Consider the following 25,335-nt stretch of genomic DNA (forward strand, 5'->3'; position numbering starts at 1 on the left):
GGTAGCTTCTCTAGTAGCTTTTCTTTATCAGGGTTTCTCATAACCGTTCTTGTATTTTATACTTTTAGATTTTAAAAATTGTTTTTATTTTTAAATAGCAAAAAGTTTTTTATTTTTTATATTTAAATAATAAAATTATTTTATGTTTTAAAATTAATAGATTTATTTATTTTATTTATTTGGTTTTTTGAGATGGAGTCTTGCTCTGTCACCCAGGCTGACACGAGTGCAGTGGCGCAATCTCGGCTCACTACAGCCTCTGCCTCCCAGGTTCAAGCCATTCTCCTGCCTCAGCCTCCCAAGTAGCTGGGATTACAGGTGCCTACCACCATGCCCGGCTAATTTTTGTATTTTTGGTAGAGACGGGGTTTCACCATGTTGGCCAGGCTGGTCTCGAACACCTGATCTCAGGTGATCCACCCACCTCGGCCCCCCAAGGTGCTGGGATTACAGGCGTGAGCCACTGTGCCGGGCCAATAGATTTATTTTTTTAGAGCAGCTTTAGGTTTACAGAAAAATTGAGTGGGAACTACAGAGTTCCCATTATACCTCCTCTGCCCCAACCCATCCCCAACACATTTTCCCCTATTATTAACATTTCGTGTTAGTGTACAAGAGGTACATTTGTTACAGTTGATGAGCAAATATTGATAATATTTTTATTAGTCCATACTTTATATAAGGGTTCACAGTTCATTGGATTTTGATCAATACATAATGTCATGTATCAAAAATTATAGTGTAATACAGAAGAGTATCACCCCTCTAAAAATCCTCTGTGCTCTACTTCTCATCCTTCCCTGAGCCTCAGGCAACCACTGATCTTTACAGTGTCTCTATCAGTTTGCCTGTTTCAGAATATCACATAGTTGGAACTATGCAGTGTGTAGCCTTTTCAGACTGGCTTCCTCCCCTTAGCAGTATGCATTTAAGGCTCTTCCCTGTGCATTTTTATTTTTCCCCATGAATTTTTGCTGACTTTTCTAACAAAAGCTTGTTGATGTTTTTGTTGGGATAATGTTAAATACGTAAGTGAGCTGAGAGAGAGCCAATGTCTGGATAATGCTGAACCCTTTCCAAGAAAAGGGGATATTTTATTTGTTGAGTAATTTTGAGTATTTTAGAAGTGTGTGAAGTTTTCTTCATATAGGTGTTGTTAACATTTCTTGTTAAGTTTATTCCTTGGTAGTTTTTTCTCTTCTGTTGCTACTATAAATGAGGTTTCCCCTTCCTTCCATCTTATCTTCCAGCTGGTCACTGTTTGTGTCTGTGAAGGCTGTGGACTTGAGCTTGAGAACTTGATTCTTGCAGGTCTACAGAGCATCTTGAAGCAGGTGGTAGACTGGGTTCTGGTCCAGCTTTGCCCCAACTGCCTAGGAAGCCTTGGACCTGTGACACCCCTCCTCTACCTCTCACCCTAGTTTTCTTTCTTTCAGAATGAGGGGCTGGATTAAATGTACACCATTTCCCAGAGTGTGATTCCTGCAAAAACAAAACTGATTTGTGTTTTTACCTCTTTGTCTTCCCTTTAATTGTAAAAATCAAATGCTCCTTCCCTGCTGCAGCCTGTAGAGCTGGGCTGCATGTACCCAGCCTCCCTACATGCCCTGGCCTTGTCAAATGCAACCTTTACATAAATGGAAAATGTCTCCGGCCTGTCTGCAGGAACCAGAATGGGGAGGGGACTAGCTTGTTTGTATGCCTGCTCATCCATTTATTTAATTGTTTATTCATTCATTCATGGATTCTGTCAGGCATTTGTCAGGTGTTTCCCAGTGCCATTCAAGGGGGTGCAGCGCACTGACTTTGAACTCTCTGCCTGTAGTCTAGTAAGATCTCAAACTGTGGGGAGTGAGTGCTGCAGGGTGCCCTGGGCGAGGGGGATTAGTGATATCTGCCTTGGAGCTGGAGAAGGCTTCTTGGAGGAGGTGTCATTGGAGCCAAGACCTGGACATTCAGTAGGTGTTATCCAGGTGAGGAATGAAGGGAAATGTTTTGGGCAGAGGAACAATGGTCTGGTCTCCAAGGTCTGGAGTGGGGAAAGGGCTCCATCTGTTGAGTGAACTGAGAGATGGCAAGTATGGTTGGATCGGAAAAAAAGCAGTAGGGGAGGAAGGTGCGAGATGGGTTCGGACGCTAAGGCCCCTCTCAGGCTAGGCAGAGGAGCTTGGAAGCTACTGGGGGATTTTAAAGGAGGGTGTGACGAGATCAGGTTTGCAGTTTAAATGAATCTGTCTTCTACATAAGGAAAGTATCGGGCAGGGTGGTGAAAGTAGAAGCAGGGAGGCCACTTAGGAGGCTGTCGTAATGGTCCAGGTGAGAGACAAGAACAGCTGGGATCCGAGTGGAGTTAGAGAAGATGGAGGGTCCTTTTGGAAGGGAAAGGAAAATGCATTGGGCTTGATGATGGATCCAGTGGGTTTGGAATTTTAGGATTGAGCAATGAGATGAGGAGCCCCGGAGAAGGACCAGGCTTGGAGGAAAGAATCGGAGAAGGTCAGGGGTTTGATCTGGGGCTGTGTTTAGGCTTGTTTAGGATGGTGGCCATTAGTCACATGTGGCTAGTGAAATGGAACTTGTGTGACTGGGGGAGTGAATTTTTAATTTTATTATAATTTAAATGTAAATAATAGTTGTTGGACAGCCTAGTTATAGAACATTTCCATTATTGCAGGTCTGGGTCTCAGAATAGCAATTGGTTTGGCTTCAAATCCCACTCTGCTACTTGCTTGCTGGGTGTCCTTGGGCAAGTAGCTTCACCTCTCTGAGCCTCACTGCTGTCATCTATGAAACATGGACCCTTCCATGTCTCAGGCGGTGCCTATTAAGTTTAGAGCTAAACTGTACAAGGTAGCTGGCCTAAGCAAGGCACTTGGGGGTTGGTAGTTGTTATTCTTTCTGTGTTTGACCTCTGTAATTTCTCTGTTTACTTTGGAAGCCAGATTTTCCTGTGGGAAGAACTCAGGTTTGACCTTGACTCAGAGTACGACCTTGGGCAAGTTCTTTCCCCTTTCTGGCCTCAGTTTTGATTGATGGCTGGGTTAGAGCAGGCCTTCATTGAGGCTTCCTGTGTGGTGAATAGAGTAAGCAGGTACTAACAACGGATCTGCCAGTGTCAGAAGAGGGAACCGGAAGGAAGCATGGACCATATTGGGAGTCAGTGTGCATTAGCCTTGCCGGGTCCATCCACAGCATTTCTGGTTAGGTTCTGCCTTGTGAGAGCTCTAAACCAGAGAGGGTTGGGTGAAGAGCTCACCCAGACCCAGCCCATACCCTGAGCTTGCTCCAGGAACCGTCTTAGCAATTACCTGCATCTTTTTATTTTCTTTTTCAAAATATGGACAAGGTTTACTGACTTTTGAACTGTTGGGAAAAACTAATGTCTCATTAAAACTGTATTGCTTACTTGTAATGAAAGAAAAAAACCCAGCCCATTAAAGTTTTATACCTGACATAGAAAACTATTAAAGATTCATAATTGCAATAAAACTCTTTAATAGAATTTGAATTTTCCTTGTGATAATGCTGCAGCCAACAGGGTCCTCCCTTGAAGCCGCAAGATCCATTTTAACACAGGCTTGGGAGGGTGCTGAAGGCAACTCTGAAATCGGCTTCTTTCGGGCCCTTCCCAGCGTGGCTGGTACAGGTGCACGCGCGGCCTGAGAGGATGGATTCCCGTCTCCCAGCTCAGCCTCGGGATCAGGTTGTTGGCAGCCTTCTCTCCTAACAACTTCTGGCGAGGGAGCTCGAAGCTACTGCCATTCCGCCACAGGTTCTTCCTGCCAGTTCCCTTCATCGGGCACGAATACAGCACCTACTGAGTGCATGGCCTAAAGCCCAGGGCTGGGAGGGGTAAGAAGTAGAGGAAGGGCAGGCTGGCTTTTCTTAAAGGAGAGGGTGGTATTGGTTCGTGCAGGGGCCTTGCTGGCTGGTAGAATGAAGGCCAGATCCCAGCTCTTAATGACTCTACTTCCCGTCCTCGGCTTCCTCATCTGTAAAATGGGGTTAAAATATGAGTTTCATGGGTGTGGTCAACGTGTGTAGGTCAGTGGAAGCCAGAGGCAGGGCCCTGGGGAAGGTAGGTGGAAAGGTAGGGGGTGGCGCTGAGAGACACCCTGGAGGTAGAATTGCTAGATTTGGTTGGTGAGTGATCAACAGGTGAATTCAGGGATAAGCATGGCTTTCAAAAATGCATTTATTGCATTTATGGCCCCATGGAGACCCATGCGGTTACTGTATGTTAGCTACTCATTTATGTGCTTTATACTTGTTCATTCAGTAAATATTTATTGAGCACCTACTATGTGCCAGACCCTGTTTTAAGTGTTGGTGATACACTGGGGAATGTATTAACTCATTTGTCAACCAGGTACTGATATGATCTCTATTTTCCAGAGGAGGTAACAGGCACAGAGAAGTGAAGTCAATTACCCAAGGTCACACAGCAAGTAAGTGGCAGAGTGTAGAATTAGTCAGAGACTCCTGGGTCTGTGCTCAGAAACACACACCAGATGGCCACTGGTGTACTTTGCACAACACACTAGCTGTTAGTGGTCTTGTTCCCATTTTGGGAAGGAAGGCTTAGAACAATGAAATTATTTTCCTCAGGTCTCTTGGAGAGTAAGAGGGCTCCGTTAACCCAGCGAGGTCCACTGAGTGTTTCCGCTGTTACGAGGGTCCCCTCTCCTCCTGGGGCTCCTGCGCCTGCCCCAGACCTAAGGGAATTGAATTCTCTGCTTACTGGTGGTTGGCCAATTTCAGGGAAATCGGTATCCTGTCCTTATTGAAGCCCCGCCGTGCTCTTCTCAGAGTGTCTGAACATGAGCCAGTCACTCAGTGGGCTGTGGATGATGGAGGAGTCTTTCCTCTGCCTTAAAATGAAGGGCATTCCATGGTCCACCCTCCACTCCTCCATCAGTGGTGACAAATAGGATTCCCATGGTGACAAATAAAATAAAGCTGCCTTTATTCATTTATCCTTCCTTGTCCTCCCCATCAGTGCCCTGCAAGCAAGCTGAGCAATATTAGACACTCGATCACACTTGGCACCTGTCTCTCCTATCTCCAGCACGTCCTGTCCCAGTGAGCTCTGGTGGAGGGATGTGAGTGTTTCCACGGTTAGCTGTGGGTCTGGGCTTTGCTGTTGCCTTGCTCTGTGGCCCTAGACACGTTCCTGTCCTTTCTGGGCCTTGGATTCTGCATCTATAAGAGACGCCTTGGAAGGCCCCGATGGATACAGCATCTTTGCCTCTATTTTCTGCTTTATTTTCCTGTGCCGTCTAACTCTGAGTTGGTTTCAGTGGGTAGGAAAAAGCCACATTGCAATGAACAAACAAACAGAGCTCTTAGTTTCCTTTGGGAAAGAGTGAGAGTAAGGTCTTTAAACATGCTGCCTCCAAATTCACTCACACCAACTGACGGGAAAGGGGAAACAAACAGAAGTGAGACCAAGAGAGGAGGAAGGCCGGGTCCCCCCATCCATTCGCTATTTCCTAAGCATCTCCTGCATGCCAGTGCTGTGCTGGGGTGAAGGTGGCATAGGCTGGTAGGAAGAAGATGAGAAGATTGGGCTCAAAGGCTGGTTCATTTGTTTACTTCCAGTACGACCAGTGACCTTGAGCAAGTCCCTCAACATCTCTGAACCTGTCTCCTGTATCTGGAAGAGAAGCACATGAGAAGCCATGGAAAGCCTGATGTGTTTCAGGCTCTGTGCAGGGTGGTTCCATTTGATTCTCACAGCTACCTGGGAACTAGTGGTAGTATCATGCCCATCTTATAGATGACAAAACTGAGACTCAGGTTGTACTTGAGAGCTGTGTGGGGCCACTCAGCTACTATGTCACGGTTGCCTGGCTTTAAAACTAGAGGCTGCAATGTAGGGATGGGACTCCACACTCCACTGGCCACACGGGGTGGCACTAGGACACTAGCAGCAGGGAAGACACCAGACTTGGTTGAAAGTGGTTTGTGGACTCTACATCGCAGTGATCGTGTAGACAGCTCTTCTGACAGGGCTCCTAGACCTGGGGAAGCTTTCCAACAAGTAGAGGAAAAGGGAGAGAGCTGGACACAGAAAAATGGGAACCACTCAAAACCAACTCACATGCTGCAGAGGGCCCTGTGGAGACCCTGAAGCCAGTCCTACCTAGCACTTTGGTTTGAACACAGGCTCTGGAGGAAGAAGAGACAGGAGAGGATTGAAAAGAGATTGGGAAGATGGGCTTACACGTCCCCAGTAAGTCAGGGTTTCCCAAGTGTGACTCCCATTTCACAGCCATTCCCCAGGCAGATTGCACAGGCATCTATGCTGCCTCTTCAAATCTGGTAGGGATATATTTACTTAACAGGCATGAGGACAATGTGACTAGCACAGCCAACCTGGGATTTCACGCATATTAATGCCTAGGATGAGGCTGAAGTAAGTGGGATGCTGGGTAATTCCTGCGACTCAGGTTGCATTAGTGCCAGGTGCCAGGCTCAGGGTGAGGGAAGTGACCTAGGTTTGGAAGCCACAACACTAAATCAGCCCCCACAAGAGCCACTGGTCCCAGAGGTGACTGATACCTCCACCCCAGGGTGGCTAGATTTTCAGTAATAAAAACACAGGATGCTCATTTAAATTTGAGTGCAGATAAACAATGAATACGTTTTTTAGTATGTATATGCCCTATGCAATATATGGGACATACGTATATTTTTAAAGCATTTGTTTATCTGAAATTCAAGTTTAACTGGGCATCCTATATTTTATCTGGCAACCTTCCCCCAGCCTCATAGAAGGCCACGTCGATGCTCATAGAATTGAGTTGTTCCCTCCCCTCACTGCCCTCCTGGCCTGGACCCATAGGAAGAGGCTTGCATACAGAAGGATGCCCTTCCGTAGCTGGTCTCTTGGATGCCAGTTCCTTTAACTAAACTGCAGGGATGAAATAAAGTGTGTTAAAGGGAAGATTAAAATTGATGCCCTTAGCGCAATGAAAGCGAAAGCTATTGAGGGGCATACTTAAGGAAACAAAGCACTTCCGCGATGAAGAGTGCAGCCAGCTCCAGCTCAGAGCAGCAGGTGGAAACGGAGAAGATTCCTGCCCAGCAGAGATGAGAGGTGGAGCTGCCACGTGGGGAGGTGGTTTAGCAAGTTGGGTGCCAGTGAGCCCAGCAGGAATGAGTTTCTCCTCCACTCTCAGTAAGGCCTGAGTACCTGGGAGAGCTGCACAGCTCTGCCTCTTAACATCAGAGAAAGCCAGCTGGGAGAGAGAAGGGAGGAGGGAGCTGCAGAGGCGAGATAGGGAAGGGCAGTATCCACACCTGCATGCATAAGCACTGATTGAGTGCTTGCTGAGTACCAAGCCCTGAGCCAGGTGTTGGGTCTTGTCTCGCGCTCTTTACAGGGAGATGCCGAAGTTCTCAGGGGCCCTGGCTTCTCAACCGGGGAGCTCAGAGACATAGAAAGGGAGAAAGAGAATTGCAGATATTGCTGGGGGCATGGTGAAAGCATGTGGCATTGAGATGCTGCTGACTATAGATATTTGGAGAAGGACAATCCTGGGCTAGGACTCCCTTTTTACTCCCAACGAAAGTGAGGCACAAAAGCTATTGTGGGTTTTGTAAAGGGGCCGTGTGGCACGGAAGTGATAGAGTTAGCATTTGAACCCAGATCTGATTGTCTTTGAAACCATTAGGCATAGTGCTTTGCTTCCTCCTAGATTATGAGGGGTCATGGGAGGTGTTTAAGCAGGGAGAGATGTCATCAAAGCAAAAAGTTGATGAAATTAATCTGACACTGGCGGGGCGCGGTGGCTCCCGCCTGTAATCCCAGCACTTTGGGAGGCCAACCCGCGTGGATCGCCTGAGCTCAGGAGTTTGAGACCAGTCTAGGCAACATGGCAAAACCCCACCTCTACTAAAATACAAAAAGTTAGCTGGGCGTGGTGGTGTGCACCTGTAGTCCCAGCTACTCAGGAAGCTGAGGCATGAGAATTGCTTGAACCCAGGAGGTGGAGGTTGCAGTGAGCTGAGATTGCGCCACTACACTCTAGCCTGGGCAACAGAGGGAGACTCAGTCTCCAAGAAAAAAAAAAAAAAAAGAAATTAATCTGGTACTATGTCTGGCCAGTTTAGATGTAAATGCACAGTGATGAGGATGCTAGCTCACTAACGTGGGAGGGAGCAGGTAGGAACCGAGGTCAGGGGGCTGATGGGGGTGGAGGACGGGATTTGCTGAAGGATCTGCTCGGGGGGTAAAGGCAGAGTTGATGATGGGATGAAGTTTTCAGATCTGGCTGCTGCAGGCAGGGTCAGGGAAAGGATGGCAGCACAGTAGCTTTGGACACGCTGGATTTGAAGCGATATCACGTGGTCCCCAAACAGCGCTCCGGGCAGCAGCCCAGCAGTAGAAAGCAGAGGGGCCTTGGTGCTGGCCTGACTTGGGTGTGCAAATCAGCACTCCTTTTCACTAGCACTGTGACCACAAACTATGTGCTTAACCTTTCTGAGCCTCAGTTTCCTCTCTAGTGAGATGGAGAGCCATGATACCTACTTTATAGGATGTTGGTGATATTAAGGAGAAAACATATAAAGGGACAAAGAAGGCTGGTGTAATGTGCATCTCTGAGCTGCAGCAGAGATGGTCCTGGAGTTGGAATGGATGGAAATGCGTGTCTTTTTATTAATCTGATTTTTTTTTTTTAAGCAGAGTCTTGCTCTGTCACCCAGCCAGGCTGGAGTGCAGTGGCACAATGTCGGGTCACTGCAATCTCTGCCTCCAGGGTTCAAGCAATCCTCCCGCCTCAGCCTCCCGAGTAGCTGGGACTACAGGCGCACCACCTCGCCGGGCTAGTTTTTGTACTTTTAGTAGAGACGGCGTTTTGCCATGTTGGCGAGGCTGGTCTTGAACTCCTGACGCCAAGTGATCCGCCCACCTCAGCCTCCCAAAGTGCTGGGGTTACAGGCGTGAGCCACGATGCCCAGCCTCATCTGATGATTTTTTTAATTCCTACTGTGTGCTGGGCCCTGGGGATACAGTGTGGAGAGGCTGATGGGGAAACTCAGTCATCACGCAAAGCTGAGCTCACCCTTGATCGTGAGCTAAATGGAACAAGAGCAGATTATCCTGCTCAGCGCCACATCCCAGCACACAGTAGGCATTGCAGTAAATGGTGGTGAATGCTTGAAATGCAGCACAGACCCCACTCTGTTAGGGTCATGGAGGCAGAGGCAGCAAGCCTCCCCTGAGTGTGTCAAAGCCGGTGCAGAGGGGAGAGGTAAAGTCTGTCTTTGTAACCACTTTCTATACTGGAAACTCCCAACTGGGGTGAGGCATTCAAGAAAAGCCGGGGAACTGGGGAGCAGGGTTTTGGTTCTCAGCCTTGTAATCCCATCTTCTTTTCTCCCAAGCTCCCATTTGTCTTACCTTTTCCAAATCTTTGAAAAATGCTGGGTAAACCTACAGGAGTTGATCATGTGCTCTCAGCAGGCTGGGAAACTGGGGAAAAGGAAAAACAGCCAAGAATAACCAGCATTATGAGGCTGCCCTTCAAGGCCTCAGTGGCACGTGACCCTGGGCAGCCCTTTCCCGTCCTTGGACCTCAGTTGACCCATTTGTGAAAGGAACCCCGAGTTTAAAGGTGCGGTCCCATCATACCCTGCAGCATCTTCCCTTTCAACCCCTTCTATTTCTGTCACATATTTGTTTTTATTGGAAGGCTAGTTTTATTTTTTGCCTCTATTTTTACATTCCTTCATTAAAAGTATTTTTGTAAAAAGAGAGGATCTTGCTCAGTTGTCCAGGCTGGAGTATGGTGGTGCAATCACAGTTCACAGCAGCCTCAAACTCTTTGGCTCAAGCAATCCTCCTGCCTCGGACTCCCAAGTAGCTAAGGACTACAGGCACACACGACTGTGTCCGGCTATTATTATTATTTTTAGAAATGGAATCTCACTATTGCCCAGGCTGGTCTGCAACTACTGGGCTTAAGTAGTCCTCCCACCTCATTCCTCCAAAGCTCTGGGATTACAGGCATGAGCCACTGTACCTGCCAGAAATATTTTTTTAATTACAAAATAAAGCTGCCTCCTTGTAAGAATCTAAGCCATATGTACTGCTTTAACGGAAAACTAATTTTCTCATTTATTGCTGTTTCTTTTAGTAGATTAAAGTGTTGTTTACATTTTAAGGTAATATAAGAATGCATGGTTGAGGTAAAAACCTCAACAAAGTAAAAGTGTAGGAGGAAAATTACGGATGTCCACCTTCATGGCTTGCCTCATCCTACCCCAGCTTCACGCCCACCTTGGCCCTGAGATGACTGTTGTTTCTAGATAAGGGGACGCTTGGGAATGTCATCGTAGACCCACCCCTCAAAGCCATTGCTGAGTCATGGGGACATGCCCCCTTTTGATGACAAGAGCATGGACTCTGGGTCAGGATCAGAAGGCTGGCACTGCTATTGACTTGCTGTGTGACCCTCAGGCATCCTCACATCCTCTCTGATCCTGGATGACCTCCTTGACAGGCTGGCCCAGAGGAGAATTGGGATCTGGGCTGTGAAGTCCCTAGTGTGAATCCTGCAAACAGCCCAGGTGACTGTGTTGTGTGGTGATCTTGGCAGGTTGGGGACCAGATTCTAGAAGTGAATGGGCGGAGCTTTCTCAACATCCTACACGACGAGGCGGTCAGGCTGCTTAAGTCATCTCGGCACCTCATCCTGACAGTGAAGGACGTCGGGAGGCTGCCCCATGCCCGCACCACTGTGGACGAGACCAAGTGGATCGCCAGTTCCCGGATTGGGGAGACCATGGCGAACTCGGCAGGGTCTGGCCACTCTGCTCGCTCCAATCTCCAGACCCCAGGGCCATTTCTGAAAGCCAGTGATAGCCGCCTCCCATCCCTCCACCTCCCTGGCTCTCCTCTCAGCCTGCAGTCCCCACACCAGGGCCTTCCATTGGCAGGACATGACCTGGACACATCCCTCTCCTCTCTTGGCCTCAGTTTCCCCATGGAAAGCTGAAATACACCATCCAACTGTCTCATTCTTTATTTGTCCCCAAATTACTTAACTCATTCTATAGATCTTAGTTGCTTCATCCAAAAAGTGGGGACCATAACCCTGCCCTCATCCCAGATCTGTGCAGATGAAAGAGAGGGAGGGAGAGGGAAAGAGAGAGATGCTTTGGGGTGTATTTGGCCAGAGGCCACCAGGCTGGATCCCATGAAGAAATCTGGGTGAGAGGGTCTTAAAGTCATAAACTGAGATCCAGTTGCCAGGTGGCTGCATAGTTGCCAACAGTGTAATGTGTCACCTTTTGATCTTCATCAGAAATCTCAGCCTGGTGGCCACCTGGCCAAATACACTGCAGAGCATGTCTGTCTGTCTGTCTGTCTGTCTGTGTCTCTGTGTGTGTGTGTGTCTCCCCCTTCCCTTCCTTTCACCTGCTTAGTATTAAACATTTTCAAAGTTACTTGCCAACATCTAGAAAGATACCAGGTTTTCTATAAAAAAAAAAAATGGATTTCTGGATGCTTCTTAAAAATCAGGAAGTCTGGCAGCCTGAGCCCACATCGGCTGGAGCTGAGCCGCACCTGCGAGTTGCATCTGGGATCTCCAGTTCACCGGCCCCTAAGCTCCTGAGGGTTGGCCTGACCCTGAGGTTGCCTGTCAATCACCATTTCTTCCCTCCACTCCTTGTGTTACCTGCCTGGTCCTGCGGGGTTGGCAACAACTCAGGAGCCCACCTCGGGTGGTTTTGGAGGTGCCGTGCACACTGCTGATTGAGAGGCTGGATGCTGCCAGTCTGTCCGGAGTTTCATTTACCCCTGAGTAGCCCCCAGACTGAACTGGCAGCGAGTGGAGGCCACGATGCATGGTTCTCTTGAAGCTTTGCTCTTCCTGCCCCAAGTCAGCCTGTCCCTTGCCCACGCCCATTTGATCTGCTCAAATGCACAACTGGAGATGTGTGTCTTTCCCCACAGGTTTCTTGGCGATCTCACAACAGAAGGAATAAACAAGGTAAGACATCCTCTAAGGGGTATTCTCTGCTTCCTCACAGCTCCCTGAGTGAGGAGGTCTGGCCAGCCAGAGGGTGCCGAGTGACTTACACTACCTCATTCCAACTGGGCAGCCCCTTATCTGCCCACCCCCCAGCCCACTTATCTGTGACTGACTGCTAGGTTCTGGGCACTACCTCTGGCACCAGGGTTGATGGCAATAAACAGAGCAGACCAGGTCCCTGCCCTCGTGCGGGTTTTACTCAGTGAAGGAGATGTAAAGACAAAACAAATTCTAATTAAGAAAGATAGTACTATCAAGGCAAGGTGCTGGGGGTTATGAGCGAGAATAACAGATGAAACACCACACTTAGACAGGATGGAAGGGCAGAGGGGGAGTGGCATGGCCACTCAGCTCTAGAGCAGCTCAGAATTCCTGGGCTTCTATCTTTCTGTCTTGCAGCCAGGATTTTACAAGGGCCCAGCCGGCTCCCAGGTGACCCTGAGCAGCCTGGGGAACCAGACACGAGTGCTGCTGGAGGAGCAGGCTCGGCACCTGCTGAACGAGCAGGAACGCACCACCATGGCCTACTACCTGGATGAGTACCGTGGCGGCAGCGTCTCTGTGGAGGCCCTCGTCATGGCCCTGTTCGAGCTGCTCAACACCCACGCCAAGGTGACCCGCACCCTGCCTCCCAACTGGCTTCAGCATTTCCAGGGCTCTGCATCCTGCCCTGCCCCCGCTCCTTTGCTGAGAACCTACAAGGGGTCAGGCCTGAACTGAACACTGGGCAGAGACCTGGGACTGAGGCAGCCTCCCGCCCCCGGGATGCTCACAGACTCCTGGGGGAAACAGACATTTAAAGCGCCCTGTGATTGGGTCCCTGTCGCAGTGGCTTCCAACGCTGAGTGCACAGAATCACCTGGTTTGCTCTTAAAAGCAGTGCTCGGGCCCCGTTCCAGGCTGGTTAACGCCTTATATCTGGGGATGGGAGCCAGCTGTCAGTCATCTTCACAAGCCCTCCAGGTGACTGTGCTGTGCCACCAGCTTTGAGAACTCTGCTCCAAACTGTTTGAGGTCCAGAAACTGTACAAAGGAAGAGGTGGTGAAATCCACTGGGAGGGGTTATGTTTCGGAAGACTTAACAGAGGAAATAGGATTTGGAGATGAGTATTGGAAAGGGTATTCTGGGTGGAAGCTTCAGACAGCCAGAGTCTTTGTGGCATGAAATGTTGCAGTGTGTCCAGGGAGTCACAGCCACGTGTGCTTGCTGAGGAGGTGACAGGGAAGCAGGAGTGAGATGATGCTGGGCCTGGTGTCCAGGTGACGGTGTTTGGCCTTTCTCTTGAGAGCACTGGGGAGCCAGACAGTTAAGGAGGGGAGGCAGGGTCAAGTTTGCATGCCAGTCCTTTGGGGGTAGCAGGGCCCCTGTTCCACCTTCTAGTAGCGCTCCCTGCTGAGTGCCCCTTTTGTCCCCGCCTCCAGTTCTCACTCCTCTCTGAGGTGAGAGGCACCATTTCCCCGCAAGACCTAGAACGCTTCGACCACCTGGTGCTGAGGCGTGAGATTGAGTCCATGAAGGCGCGGCAGCCCCCAGGCCCCGGGGCTGGGGACACCTACTCCATGGTCTCCTACAGTGACACGGGTTCATCCACAGGCAGCCACGGCACCTCCACCACCGTCAGCTCGGCCAGGGTGAGCTTCTTCTGCCTTGTCCCTGGCTTAGTAGCCAGGGCAGAGTTAAGATGCTGGCTTTGGAGTGAGACCAGCCTGAGTTCGAATCCCAGCACCACCACTTACCAGCTGTGTGCCTTGCCTCTCTGAGCCTCAGTTTCTTCCTCTGTAAAAACCTAATAGTTGTTGAATGTCTACTGCATGCTAGGCATGGGCTCTCGGGGACAACAGGTGAATAGGAGAGATGTGGCCCTGCCTCCTGGGGCTTGCAGTCTGGTAAGCTGGGGGAGAAAGGTTAAAAAAAAAAAAGTAGGTAATTAGGCAAATAGAAAAAGATCATTAGAATCCTTGGGAATGCCTCTGGCATGGTGCCCACTCCCGCTGGGCACTCAGTAGATGGTAGTGGGCATGGTAACTTGGACTGTGATTTTTATTTTCCCCAAGAGGCCACCCTTTTGTCTCTGGAGCCCAAGCCCAGTTTGACTTTCTTTTTGTTTTTCGAGATGGCGTCTTGCTCTGTCACCCAAGCTGGAGTGCAGGGGTGCAATCTTGGCTCACTGCAACCTCCACCTCCCCAGTTCAAGCAGTTCTCCTGCTTCAGCCTCTTGAGTAGCTGGGATTACAGGTGCCTACCACCACAACCAGCTAATTTTTGTATTTTTTGGTAGAGACGGGGTTTTGCCATGTTGGCCAGGCTGGTCTCGAACTCCTGACATCAGGAGATCCACCCACCTCAGCCTCCCAAAGTGCTGGGATTACAGGTGTGAATCACCATGCCTGGCCCCAGCGTGACTCTCTTGCAGACTCACCAGCCCCCCAGCAAAGCATCTGGCCATCTCAAGGTATGGTTCTGCCCCCTGGATGCTTGGAGGCAAATGAATCCCAGGAGACGTTTGCAAGGAAGGAGCAGGAGCATATGCATTGTTACCTGTCTTGGGAAACAACTGGTTATTAAGGTCCATGCAGTGGAAAAGTCAGGGCTGGAGGTCAGGAGAGCTGCCTTGGCCCCATGCTCTCCTCTATGCCCTTGTTTCTCACCGTTAGGTCATTCATCACCGGTCTTCTATGGAAAGGGAGTGGGGAGAGTAATGTTTCTTAAGCAGGCGGTTGCTCCCAGATGCTGAACTGAGAGCTCTTTCTGGAGGAATCTCAGACTGGAGGTAGATACGGTATTAGCTGTCTTGTTAAGTGGGAGAGCAGGAGCTCAGAGGTGTGCAGTGATGGCCATGGTTACAAACACAGATGGTTAATGAGTGAGGATGAGCTTGCAGCCACCAGAAAATGGCCCAGGAGCATGCACCCTTCTCTTTTGCAAGCTCCAACTCCTAGTGTGGCTTTTCTTTAGCCCTGGGATTCTGGGTTTCTGGGGGTGATTCCTTTATACTCTTTACCCCTATCCCTCCCATCCTGAGTTGCCATCATTTCCAAGGGTGCTCATCCCCTTCCTGGGATGTCCCCACAAGTCGCCCTGCATTCCTCTAGGGCTGGACATGGCTGCAGCAGAGGCAGTTCCATGTTCTGGGACAAGCAGATCACTTCTGGGGCAGGGAAGAGGCTGTCCTTCACCCCAGGCTCTGAGCACATACTTTGATATGGCATTTAGGTGAGGATCTGGTTTAAGGGTGCAGGTCCTTGGCCTGATGACTGTTTCTCTCTAAGATAGGCTCCACTGAGATTGGCCTTGATAATGTTCAGGCCTCAGCAGCCATGAGCCACTGCTCTAAAACCTGGGAAACTGCAGACTGTGCTTCTACAATGGTCCCTTTAGAATCAGAGATGAAATATTCAGTGAATGGGGTGGGATGTGTTTTGGTCTGGGAGGCAGGAGGTCTAGGTTTGAGCCCCAGCCTTTCTGGTCTTCAGTTTCTGGATAAAATGGCCTGGGGTCCTTGCTGGCTCTGACTTCAGCAGCCCGAAGCCCTGAGGGCAAATCAGACTGGAGTGCCAGGAGTCAGGTGACTATCTTGCCTGGCAAGGGCTCTGGGGCGGGGGTCAGGAGCCCCCAGCTCGGCACTGGCCCACAGCAACCTTGTCCCAGCTCAGGGGGCTCTCCCCTACCTGAGAAGCACCATCTGGGGCCAGTCCAGATCCCAGCTGTGGAAGTTGGCCCTGCTCTGCCAGAGGGGCTCTCACTGCAAATTGGGGCACCCTGGGGAAAGCAAGCCTCAGAAAGGCCATAGGGTGGTTTTATACAGGGAGTTTTTTGGGACAGATGAAAAGAGTGGTCCTAAAGGTTTTCCCCAAGTTTCTGAGGTGGGAAGGACTCAGAATTTGTGACTGTGAAAGTCCATGGCCCACCAGGTGGCACATGCATGTCAGGATTAGGAGTCACCTAGACCAGGGTGAGCTCCTGGAAGTGATTCTAAGAGAAAATTGTGCAAGCAGGAAAGGCAGCGTGGAAGGGGCACTTGAGCTCGCGGTGCCTTGATTTCCTCTTTTGCAGAGGGGCAGTGATACTACTTCCCCCAGCTTGTTGGGAGGATTAAATGAGAGGATGCCTGTGGGCCCAGGGTGAGTAACCTGCTAGTACCAGCATCCCAGAAATGCTGGCCACACCCTGAGGGCAGGTGAAGCCTCGGTTCTTTTGGACCCAGCCCCACCTGGCTGGGGAAAACTACCTGGAGATTGTACCCAGGGCCTTGGGGACTCGTGGAGGGTCTGGAAAGTGCTAGGCTGAAGGACTGCCACCGCCCCCCTGACCTTCATCCCACCCAGGTACCCTCCACATGCACAGTCCAGAGCTCCCTTCCACAGATTCAGCTTCTCTGACATCACAGGGCTTGGGCCTCCCTGAAGTCCAGGCCTTCTCCAACCGAGGCTTCCAAACAGGGCCCTCCTTGAAGCTCTGCATTTCATTAGCAGGTGTGACCTCAGACAATTCACTTCCCTTCTCTGAGCTTGTTTCTCTCTCTGGGAATACGGATCCCAGCCTCGCCCCAAAGTAAATGACTGTCTCCTGAAGGCCCTTTAGCAGGGACAAATGTCTTTTCTTTAGAGCAGTGGGGACTCCCCTGTTTCCTTCAAGGAGGCAGGCAGAATGAAGGGATGCTGGTCATGGCAGTGGGGTCTTTCCCTCCCCTCTCTCCATTATTCCTGCCCAAAGCATTCAAGGTAAATAGAAAAGGGGTTTGGAGAATGTGTGGATTTTGCATGTGTGTGCGCGTGTGCATTTGGGGAAGGGGTTGTTGCTGCACCCACCCATTCCCTAAATATTTATTTGATGTATCTTTTCTTTTTGCCTTTTGCTCATCCTTCCTCCCCAGGAGCGGCTGCTGTGGCTTATAGACCTGATGGAGGTACCGTCCTTCCTGCCGGTGGGGACTGTGGGAGTCCCTTAACCAGGGGCCGGGGTAGGGGGCTGTGGCCTTTTCTGCCACCCCCGTATGTCTGCACCCAGTCCTGGTGGGGACCAGGGGTTCTTATTGGTGCTGACTGTCTTTCCAGGTCATCAGGTTTCCTGAGCTCTGCAGTGAGAATCCTGTCCATTCAAATCCCAGCTCTGCCACTTTCTTGCTGTGAGACCTCAGGAAGTGGTTTCACCTCTCTGAGCTCAGTTTTAGGATCTGTAAAATGAGGATGGTAATTTCTGTGCCGTGATGTTGAGAGACCCCTTGGCCTTTGCATATGCCATGTGCTTTCTGTCTGGAATGTTCTTCTCCCCACTTCATATGACCTGACTGTCTCCTATGTGTGCTTCAGCCCTCAGCTCAGAAGCTGCCTCTTCCAAGAAGACTTCCCTGATCCTCCCAAGGGGAGTGACTTTCAGGCCACGGCTCCTCTTGCCCCCGGGCTTCCTTTGGTCACAGCTCTTGCCTCATATGTCCTATTATAAAAGCCTGTACAGGTTTCCTAGTTACCCAATGTGACTGCTGACTGCTTGAGGGCAGCGATCGCACGTGCGGTTACCATTGAGTCCCTATCCCTAGTGCTCAGCACAGACCCTAGCCCATAATTTGGGCCTTTATTAATAACAATAGTGGCTGAGATTTGTTGAATGTTCTCTATGGCACTGTGGTAGTGCTTTCCATTCGTATCTTCTTTGACCATCCCAGGAGCTAGGAGTTGTGAGTACTGCTGTGATCCCCATTTTACAAAGAAGAAAACCAAAGCTCAGAGAGGAGAAGCAACTTGCCCAAGGTTGCACGGCTAGTGAGTGATGGAGCCAGGATTCAAACCCAGGCCTGCTTGACTCTGAGCTCTGTTGTTACCCCTGCCATCTGGCTGTGATTCTTCCCTGAAGGATCTCACCAGCTCCCTGTTAAGCATCATTTCGTCATCTATCTGCCTCTCTCCTCCCTTCCTTCTTCTTGTCCTTCCTTTCTGTTAACAAATATTGAGCATTTACTGTGTGCTATGTACATTTTGAGGTTCTGGGGATACAGTGGTGAACACCAAAGAAATCCTTTCCACGATGGAGTTGAGCAGACAGCAGGAATGCCAGGCAATAACACAGGATATAGATAACTGAAATACACAGTAAGTTAAATGATGACAAGTGCTAGGGAGAAAAATAAAGCAGGCAAGGGAGACTGGAGAGGGGTGGGGTGGTTAGGGAGTGACCCTTGAGTCAAGACCTGCAGGTGGTGAGGGAGAGAGCCATGCCAACATCTGGGAGAAGAGCATTTCCAACAGAAGCAGCTGCATGTGCAAAGGCCCTGAGGTAAGAGTGTACCTGGAGTGTCAGAGAATTCCAGGCGGCCAATAAGGCCAGAGCAGAGGGAGTACGGGGGCAGACGTGCTGAGGACTTTGACTCTGAGTGAGATGGGAGTCCTTGGCAGGTAAGAGCAGGGAACTGATGTGGTCTGACTTCGATTTAACAGGATCCCCCTGATTATTGAGAATAGGTAAGAGTGGGTTTGTACCAAGGTGAACTGGTTAATTCCTAGGAACCAGCCACACCCAGAGGTCTGTGGGCCACGAAGGGCCTGGGAAGGTCATGCAGCCTGAGTTGCTAAAGATGTGATGATGGGTTCTGCAGGCACCAGCTCCTCCTGTGGCTGGGTCAGCCCCTGCCCTGTTGTCTCCTGGGAACCCCTCTTCTCCCCACCCCCACACACAGCAGGTCTCACGTTGGAGGCCCTTTTGCTCACCCTTCCTCAGGAGCGACTGCCTTTTGCTCACCCTTCCTCAGGAGTGACTGCTGTGGTTTATAGACCTGATGGAGGTACCACCCTTCCTGCCGGTGGGGACTGTGGGAGTCCCTTAGCCATGCACACCCATGTTGGCTGCATGTGTGGCCACAGGACAAACCTCCTCCACGTGGAAGCCCTCCTGCAGAGTACACAGGGCACCGGGACCCATCCTAGGAGTCTGGACCCCCACACCGGTACTCCACTCTGTCTCTCCCAGGCAGTGTGCTCTCAAGAAAGCCCCTCACTCACTCTTGGCCTCAGTCTCCCCATCTGTACAACCACGGAAGACCCCCATGGCTCCTCCAGTTCTGAGAGTCTTCTCTGCATCAGGAGGTGCTGGAAAATATTTGGGGGAGGCACAGCAAGGAATGACAGCTCTATATTCCCACCTCTTCTGTGTATATTTGAACAAGGACTGCAGCATTCCTCCAGAGAGAGAAAGAGCTTGAAATAATCACCTTTATTCACCACTAAGTGCCACTATGTGGTGTACAACACCACATATTAGTAAGCTTTTGCTGCAGTAATGCTGAGTAATAACCCTAAAATGTGGACAACAACCCAAAACATAACATGGCCAAAATCCCTTCCTGCATGGAGCTCACACACTCCTCATACCTCTGCTAAATCACTTGTCACATTGCTTTAACCTCTTCGTGGGTTTCCCTTCCCCAATAAACAGCGAGAGCTGGTACAAAATGGAGGCCCAGAAAGTGTGGAACAGAAACTGGAAGGAAAGCACACACTCCCCGGCCACTTGCAGGATTATCTTCTACTATGCGGCCTTCTAAACATTCGCCTCCCACATGGTAGGAAAATGTTCTTTGTTCTAGTGTTCAGTTGGGCAAGATGACATCAAGTGGCTGGCTATCGATGACCGAGATGCCCCAGACACTGGCCCCAAATGGAGCCAGTTTCCATTTAGCCTGAATTCCTCGGATCATGCTGTGTGGTTATTGATCCCAGGTGAAATGTGGCTCACTCTGCAGCCATTTGCCCTCAAAGCAGACACAGTCAATCAAAGGAAATCAGATCCAGCTTTCCCCCATTCACAAACTGTGTTGATTTTCCATTTGTCTAACAGAGAGCCAGCCCTGAGCATTTTATGCTGCCTTCACACAATATCATTTCCCCCATAAAGATGTTGGCCGGGAGAGCAGAGTGAAAGAAGAAAGGCCTGCCTGTTATTTCTTGAATTCTTCATCTAGTGCCAGCATGCCTGTGGCAGAGGGGCTTAATTGCACAGATTCTGGGATCCTACCAGCCGGGTTCTGCTTTCCAGAGTAGTAGCTTTGTCACCTTGGGCAGATGACTTGTGTCTTCTGGGCCTCCATTTCTGCATCTGTACGGTGGGCTGATAAGACCAGCTGTCTGGGTGGTTCTGAAGATTCAGTGAGATCAGGAGTGGATATGCAGGTGTGGAGTGTGGAGGAGCCCATTCTGTTTCTACTCCAAAGGTTGGAAAAGGGCCCTGTATTAATCCGTTCTCACACTACTGTAAGAAACCGCCTGAGACTGGGAAATTTATGAAGAAAAGAGGTTTAATTGACCCACAGTTCTGTAGGCTGTACAGGAAGCATGGCTGGGGAGACCTCGGGAAACTTAAAATTATGGTGGAAGGTGAAGGGGAAGCAGGCACATCTTACATGGCTGGAGGAGGAGGAAGAGAAGGGGGAAGTCCTGTACACTTTTAAGCAAGCAGATCACATGAGAACTTACTCACTATCACGAGAACAGCAAAAGGGAAATCTGCCCGCATGATCCAATCACCTCCCACCAGGCTCCTCCCCCAACACTGGGGATTACAATTCAACATGAGATTTGGATGAGGATACATAGCCAAAGCATTTCAGGCACTGCAGAGCATTGTAGAGAAAAGGAGATTGGAGAGGTCAAGGCCAGCCTTGTACTCAAGGAGCAAATGCCCTTGAGGTCAGGTGGCAGCAGCTGGAATTTGCCCTGGACTTGACCTCAGGCTTTTTCCACCTGGATTTGAGAGAGTTTGTGCTCCAGCCCTGTCATATGCCTGGAAGGAGGCTCCCAGCCCCTGCCCAAGGATGCTGGGGACAGGATCCCTGCCCCTGAAGGCCTTACTGTCCTTCTTCCCTCCTCTTGTCCCCCAAAAAGAAGGTGAATAGGGGGCAGTAGATGTGGCTGTCAGTGCTTCTCTGCATTGGCCTCCTTCCATGGCCTCTGTGCCTCCCTCCTTGTCTGCAGCACAGTGAACTGGGAGAAGCTCAGGCCTGTCTCAGGCCCCTCCAGCTGCAGGGACCCCTCACTGTCAAACCAGCTTTTTTTTTCAGAAACAAGTAGAAAACTGTCAAAGGGCCTTATTTTTCCTCCTGCATCCTGACTTTGGTCCAGCCTGGATGGTTTAGAGAATCCTTCTCCATCCATGAGCGGGGTAAGAGAGGAACTCCATGTATTCCTTCAGTCATGCGTTCAGCCACTCCTTCTTCTATGCAGCAGCCTTTGTGGAGCATCTCCTGCCTGCCAGGGGCTGAGCCTGTGCTCTTGAAGCTGATCAAGTCCAGTGGAGGAGGCTACCTCAACTCAAATCATCTCCATAACTCACACTCTGATAAAGCGGGCTGAAGGGTGGTGTGAGAACATACATGGGCCCCGACCAGTCTGGGGTACTTGGAGAGAGAGGTTGAAGCTAAGATCTGAAGTTGTTGGCTACAGCCAGGCAATAGATGAGGTGAGACAGCTGAGGAGCTGGCCGGGCATGTCTGAGGGCCCTGAGCAGGTTGGCACATGGCCACTCAGAAGAATGGAAGGAGACCAGTAGGGCTGGAGTGTCAGGAGTGAGGGGTAGAGGGGCGAGGGTCAGGAGCGGGAGGTGTTTGTGTTTAACCCTAAAACCATGGGATACTCTGGAGAATCTTGAGTAGGGATGTGATGTGATCCTGTTTGTGTGTTTTTTTTTTTTAAGAGATAGGGTCTCTGTTGGGGTAGCTCACTACAGCCTTGAACTCCTGGGCTTAAGTGGTCCTCCCACCTCAGCCTCCTGAGTAGCTGGGGCCACAGGCGCACATGCTGCCATGCACAGCTAATTTTTACATTTTTTTGTAGTGATGGGGGTCTCATTATGTTGCCCAAGCTGGTCTCAAACTTCTGGCCTCAAGGGATCCTCCCGCCTTGGCCTCTCAAAGTGCTAGGATTACAGGTGTGAGCCACAGCACCCAGCCCTCTGTTTACATTTTTTTAAGCTGCCTCTTCTGTGTGGAGAGAGCCCAGAGGTGCAAGGTGGATGCGGGTGACCAGGAGAGGCTGTTGCTCCTGTCCAGATGACCTCCTATCCCCCACCCCAGGAAGCTGCTGAGTGCCCAGAGAGGGCATATCGAGGATGATAGGTGTCTTCTCCTTAAGTAGAAGAGCCCACTCCATCCCAGGGAGGCCTCAGCATGTGCCCCCTGCACCTTCCAGAATCATCAGTTTGCCCAGAGGCATTAAAGCCTCTCAGGCCGGCCACAGCTTTACCTGGAGCCTGAATAGGACCATTCCTCTCAGCCAGTGCTTTGCTGTCTCTGTAGCGGTTTATGGAACACCTGCCTTCCCCTGTGACAACTTGGGATTGCTGGAAGCTCTTTCCACCAAACAGAGCCAAGCCCATGGAGGTCAGAGCCTGTTTGAACATGGGCTGGCCCCAGCTGCCCTCTGAGTGAGGACTTCCCAAGCTATCAAAGGGGAACTTGGACAAAGCACTGACTTAGGACTGGGGGTCTTCCTCATTTCTGTGCCATAGACCCCTCTGGCAGGCTGGTGAAGTGCTGGGATCCCTTCTTAGAATAAAGCTTTAAATGTTTAAAATAAAACACAATACATAGGATGACAAATTACATCAGGAAATACCTGATATAATTTTCAGAATATGAAAACACAACGTAAAACATGCTACTTTAGGACAGCAATAACAGGGTTGAGCAGTGAGTCAGTAACTGCTGTAACTGTGAAGCCAAGAAGTGCATAAATGGGATTTTGTGACATCTGCAGCAGCTGGAATGTGACGTGAAAGATCAGTGCTCTCTGTGGGTGACCATGACCAGTTCCTCTGAGGCTTTGTTGCTTCTGTTAGCAATGAAAGGAAACGTGGCCTTTCAGTTAGAGGTTAATGGAAATGAAGATGTAACAGTTCCCCCAGCCAAGTTCTCGGGTGCCTGCATTCCCTCCCAGGAGCGCTGGTTTCCAGCCTTATCCTGAGGGCTCTGCTTGCCTTAACCTTCTAGAGATTCTGGGTCACTCTCTCTTTCCACTGACGTCCTTTTCTTAAGACCACAGGGAGGGAGGCGTGGAGCAGGTTTCAGCTTAGCAGGAGGAAGCCTGGTCTGTTCAGCAGGGCACAGGCCTGGTTACAAGGAGGCAGTGACTTCTGCCCCATCTCAGGAAGGCTTCATGCAGAAGCTTCCCAGAGAGCTCCCTAATGTTGTGATTTGGCGGTCAAATATGATAGCCAGAATAGACAGGCTGGTAGAAAAGCACAGTGCTGGCCCAGTGTTGAGGTTGTTCTTGTGATCTCAGCCACACCAGCCAGTGCGGGGCCCAGTTAGCTGCTTTCAGGATTATTTCTCTCCCATTCTGCACCTCTGACCTTTCCCTTTGGCCCACAGACTTACACCCCTACCCTGTGCTTGGAGAGATTGCGGGTCCAATGATTCCCCGTCGCCACCTGCATGACTGACACTTCCAGGGTCTTGTCCCACAAATCTCTGGCTCCCTGGCCCCTGACCCTTCACTCTGGGGAGCCCCGCTGCCCCCCAGGAATGCCAGGACTTCCTGGCTCTCCCTGGCTCACATCCCTGTCCCTCCATCTCCCTACCCCCGTAGCCTTTCCTGGGATTACAAGCTCCTCTTCCCAGCCCAGCTCTGGCCGTGCCACCGGCCTTGCCCTGCTTTTTTCTTTGCTTCTTCAGTTTCTCTACATTGCTCTCCGCCTGTGCCTTTTCTGCTGAATCTTCTGTTCTCTCTCTTTTCTGTTATTCTCCCTCTAATCTCTTTCTCCCTCTGCCTTTATCTCCCTTCCTGTCAGCAGCCCCTTCAGGCAAAATCTAGGCCCCCACTGGCGAATATCCAGAGGCCTTTGTGACTCAGTGCCTCAGTTTCCCCACATACAGAATGAAGAAAGAACCACTCAGCCTTAGGCCTCTGGTGCATTTTGGGATGGGAGTTGGGGGACCCTGTTGGCTTGACAGAAGTACAGAAGCCCGACGAACAAAGAGCTGGAAATAGCACCTTTATGTAACAGCCCTCCCATTGTAATGAGGGGAAGGAGGCCTAGAAACCCGGAATTGGGCTGAGGGGAGGAGAAGGGCTAGGAGGGAGAAGCTGCATTTTGCTGAGGTGGCCCCGCGGTGCCCAGGCAGCCTCAGGCTTTGACATCATGCAGGGGAGCCTTACCTGCCCCTGAGTCCACCCCGCAAAGGTTGCCCCTCTTCATTTCATCCCCTTACAGTTCCCCAAGACCACACTTCTGTGATACCTGGGCCCTGATTGGGCCAACTCAGGAAATAAGGGGTTCTTTTCTCTGAAAAAAAGGGAATTTGCTGAACTGCCACAGGTTTGAGGAAGGAGGTGGAAGAACAATGGCAGCAGGTCATCTTGGCTCTTATGGGAAGCAGGTTTTTGTCGGGGATATGGAGTCGGGCCTTGAATAGAGTTCAGCTTTCTGCCCTGTCCTTGCTGTGTGACCTTGGACAGATGACCTTCCCTCTCTGATCTTCAGTCACCTCAGCTGTAGAGTGGGTGAAGGGTCCCATCTGGCAGGATTAATGGAGCCGCCAGGTCTATGCCCTCACTGAGGCTCTGGCCTCAGTGGGTACAGGGGGAGGGGGCCCAGGTGGCTGTGATTGTGTGTGGGTGGTGGTGAAAGTGAACAGGCCCAGCTCCTGCATGAGCTCTGACCTTGAGCCTCCTCTGGAAGCCCGTTCCGCAGGCGTTTCTGCTGACGCATCCCCCGGGTTCTTAGCCGGCTGTCTGCAGCTATTTCAGATGCATAAGGAACATGGCTTGGGGACTTGGGACTCCTGAGCGTCTGGATTCAGCAGATGGAGTCTGGCAGGGCTGGGCTCAGAGGGCTGGGCTCCGACCCGTCTGCCATTTGCTCCACTTCAGGCCTCCCCGACAGGGCTGGATATTCATCCCTCGTCTACCCCTCACCCTCCCAACCCTCCACCTCCACCTGCCATGTCCCCAGGATGCAGTTAGTAGCAGGGAATGAGGCTGAGGACAGGGCCAGCTATGGCTGCCTTCTCTCTCATTTCCAAGAGGGTTGGTCATGGGGGCCTCAGGTTCCTATGACATCAAGGCCCTGTTCATTTCTGGGGTTGGGACAGTGTAGTATGGGCGTTGGGGTGACCCAGACCCGGGTTAGAAACCTCACCTTCTGTAGAACGGTCAGATGACCTTGGACAAGTCTCTTCCCTCTCTGAACTTCAGGTGTAATCGATGTGACAAGGGACAGTCCTAGTGCCTGCCTCACAGGGTCATTGGGAGGATCAAATGAGATAATATAAGTAAAACACCCAGCACGGGGCCTGGCACACAG

At 50.6% G+C, this 25,335-nt stretch overlaps 1 protein-coding gene and 1 long non-coding RNA gene across 9 annotated transcripts in view; both read left to right on the top strand.

Moving 5' to 3' along the window:
- Nucleotides 1-25,335, top strand: part of WHRN (whirlin) — a 105,041-nt gene that overhangs the window by 70,102 nt on the left and 9,604 nt on the right. For 7 of the 8 annotated variants that reach the window (XM_063787563.1, XM_016961520.4, XM_054659013.2 and 4 more), the window contains 4 exons: nt 10,608-10,810; nt 11,969-12,005; nt 12,447-12,659; nt 13,470-13,679. In XM_063787563.1, coding sequence (XP_063643633.1) covers nt 10,608-10,810; nt 11,969-12,005; nt 12,447-12,659; nt 13,470-13,679 — 663 coding nt within the window. The remainder of the gene's footprint in view (nt 1-10,607; nt 10,811-11,968; nt 12,006-12,446; nt 12,660-13,469; nt 13,680-25,335) is intronic. The other variant, XM_016961522.4, reaches the window with a different exon arrangement.
- Nucleotides 16,100-17,157, top strand: LOC134807634 (uncharacterized). The gene is made up of 3 exons (XR_010148590.1): nt 16,100-16,169; nt 16,922-16,954; nt 17,103-17,157. It is a non-coding gene; the product is annotated as an uncharacterized LOC134807634 (long non-coding RNA).

The sequence above is a fragment of the Pan troglodytes genome, chromosome 11 (assembly GCF_028858775.2).
Source record: "Pan troglodytes isolate AG18354 chromosome 11, NHGRI_mPanTro3-v2.0_pri, whole genome shotgun sequence".
In the NCBI taxonomy this organism is placed as follows: domain Eukaryota; kingdom Metazoa; phylum Chordata; class Mammalia; order Primates; family Hominidae; genus Pan; species Pan troglodytes.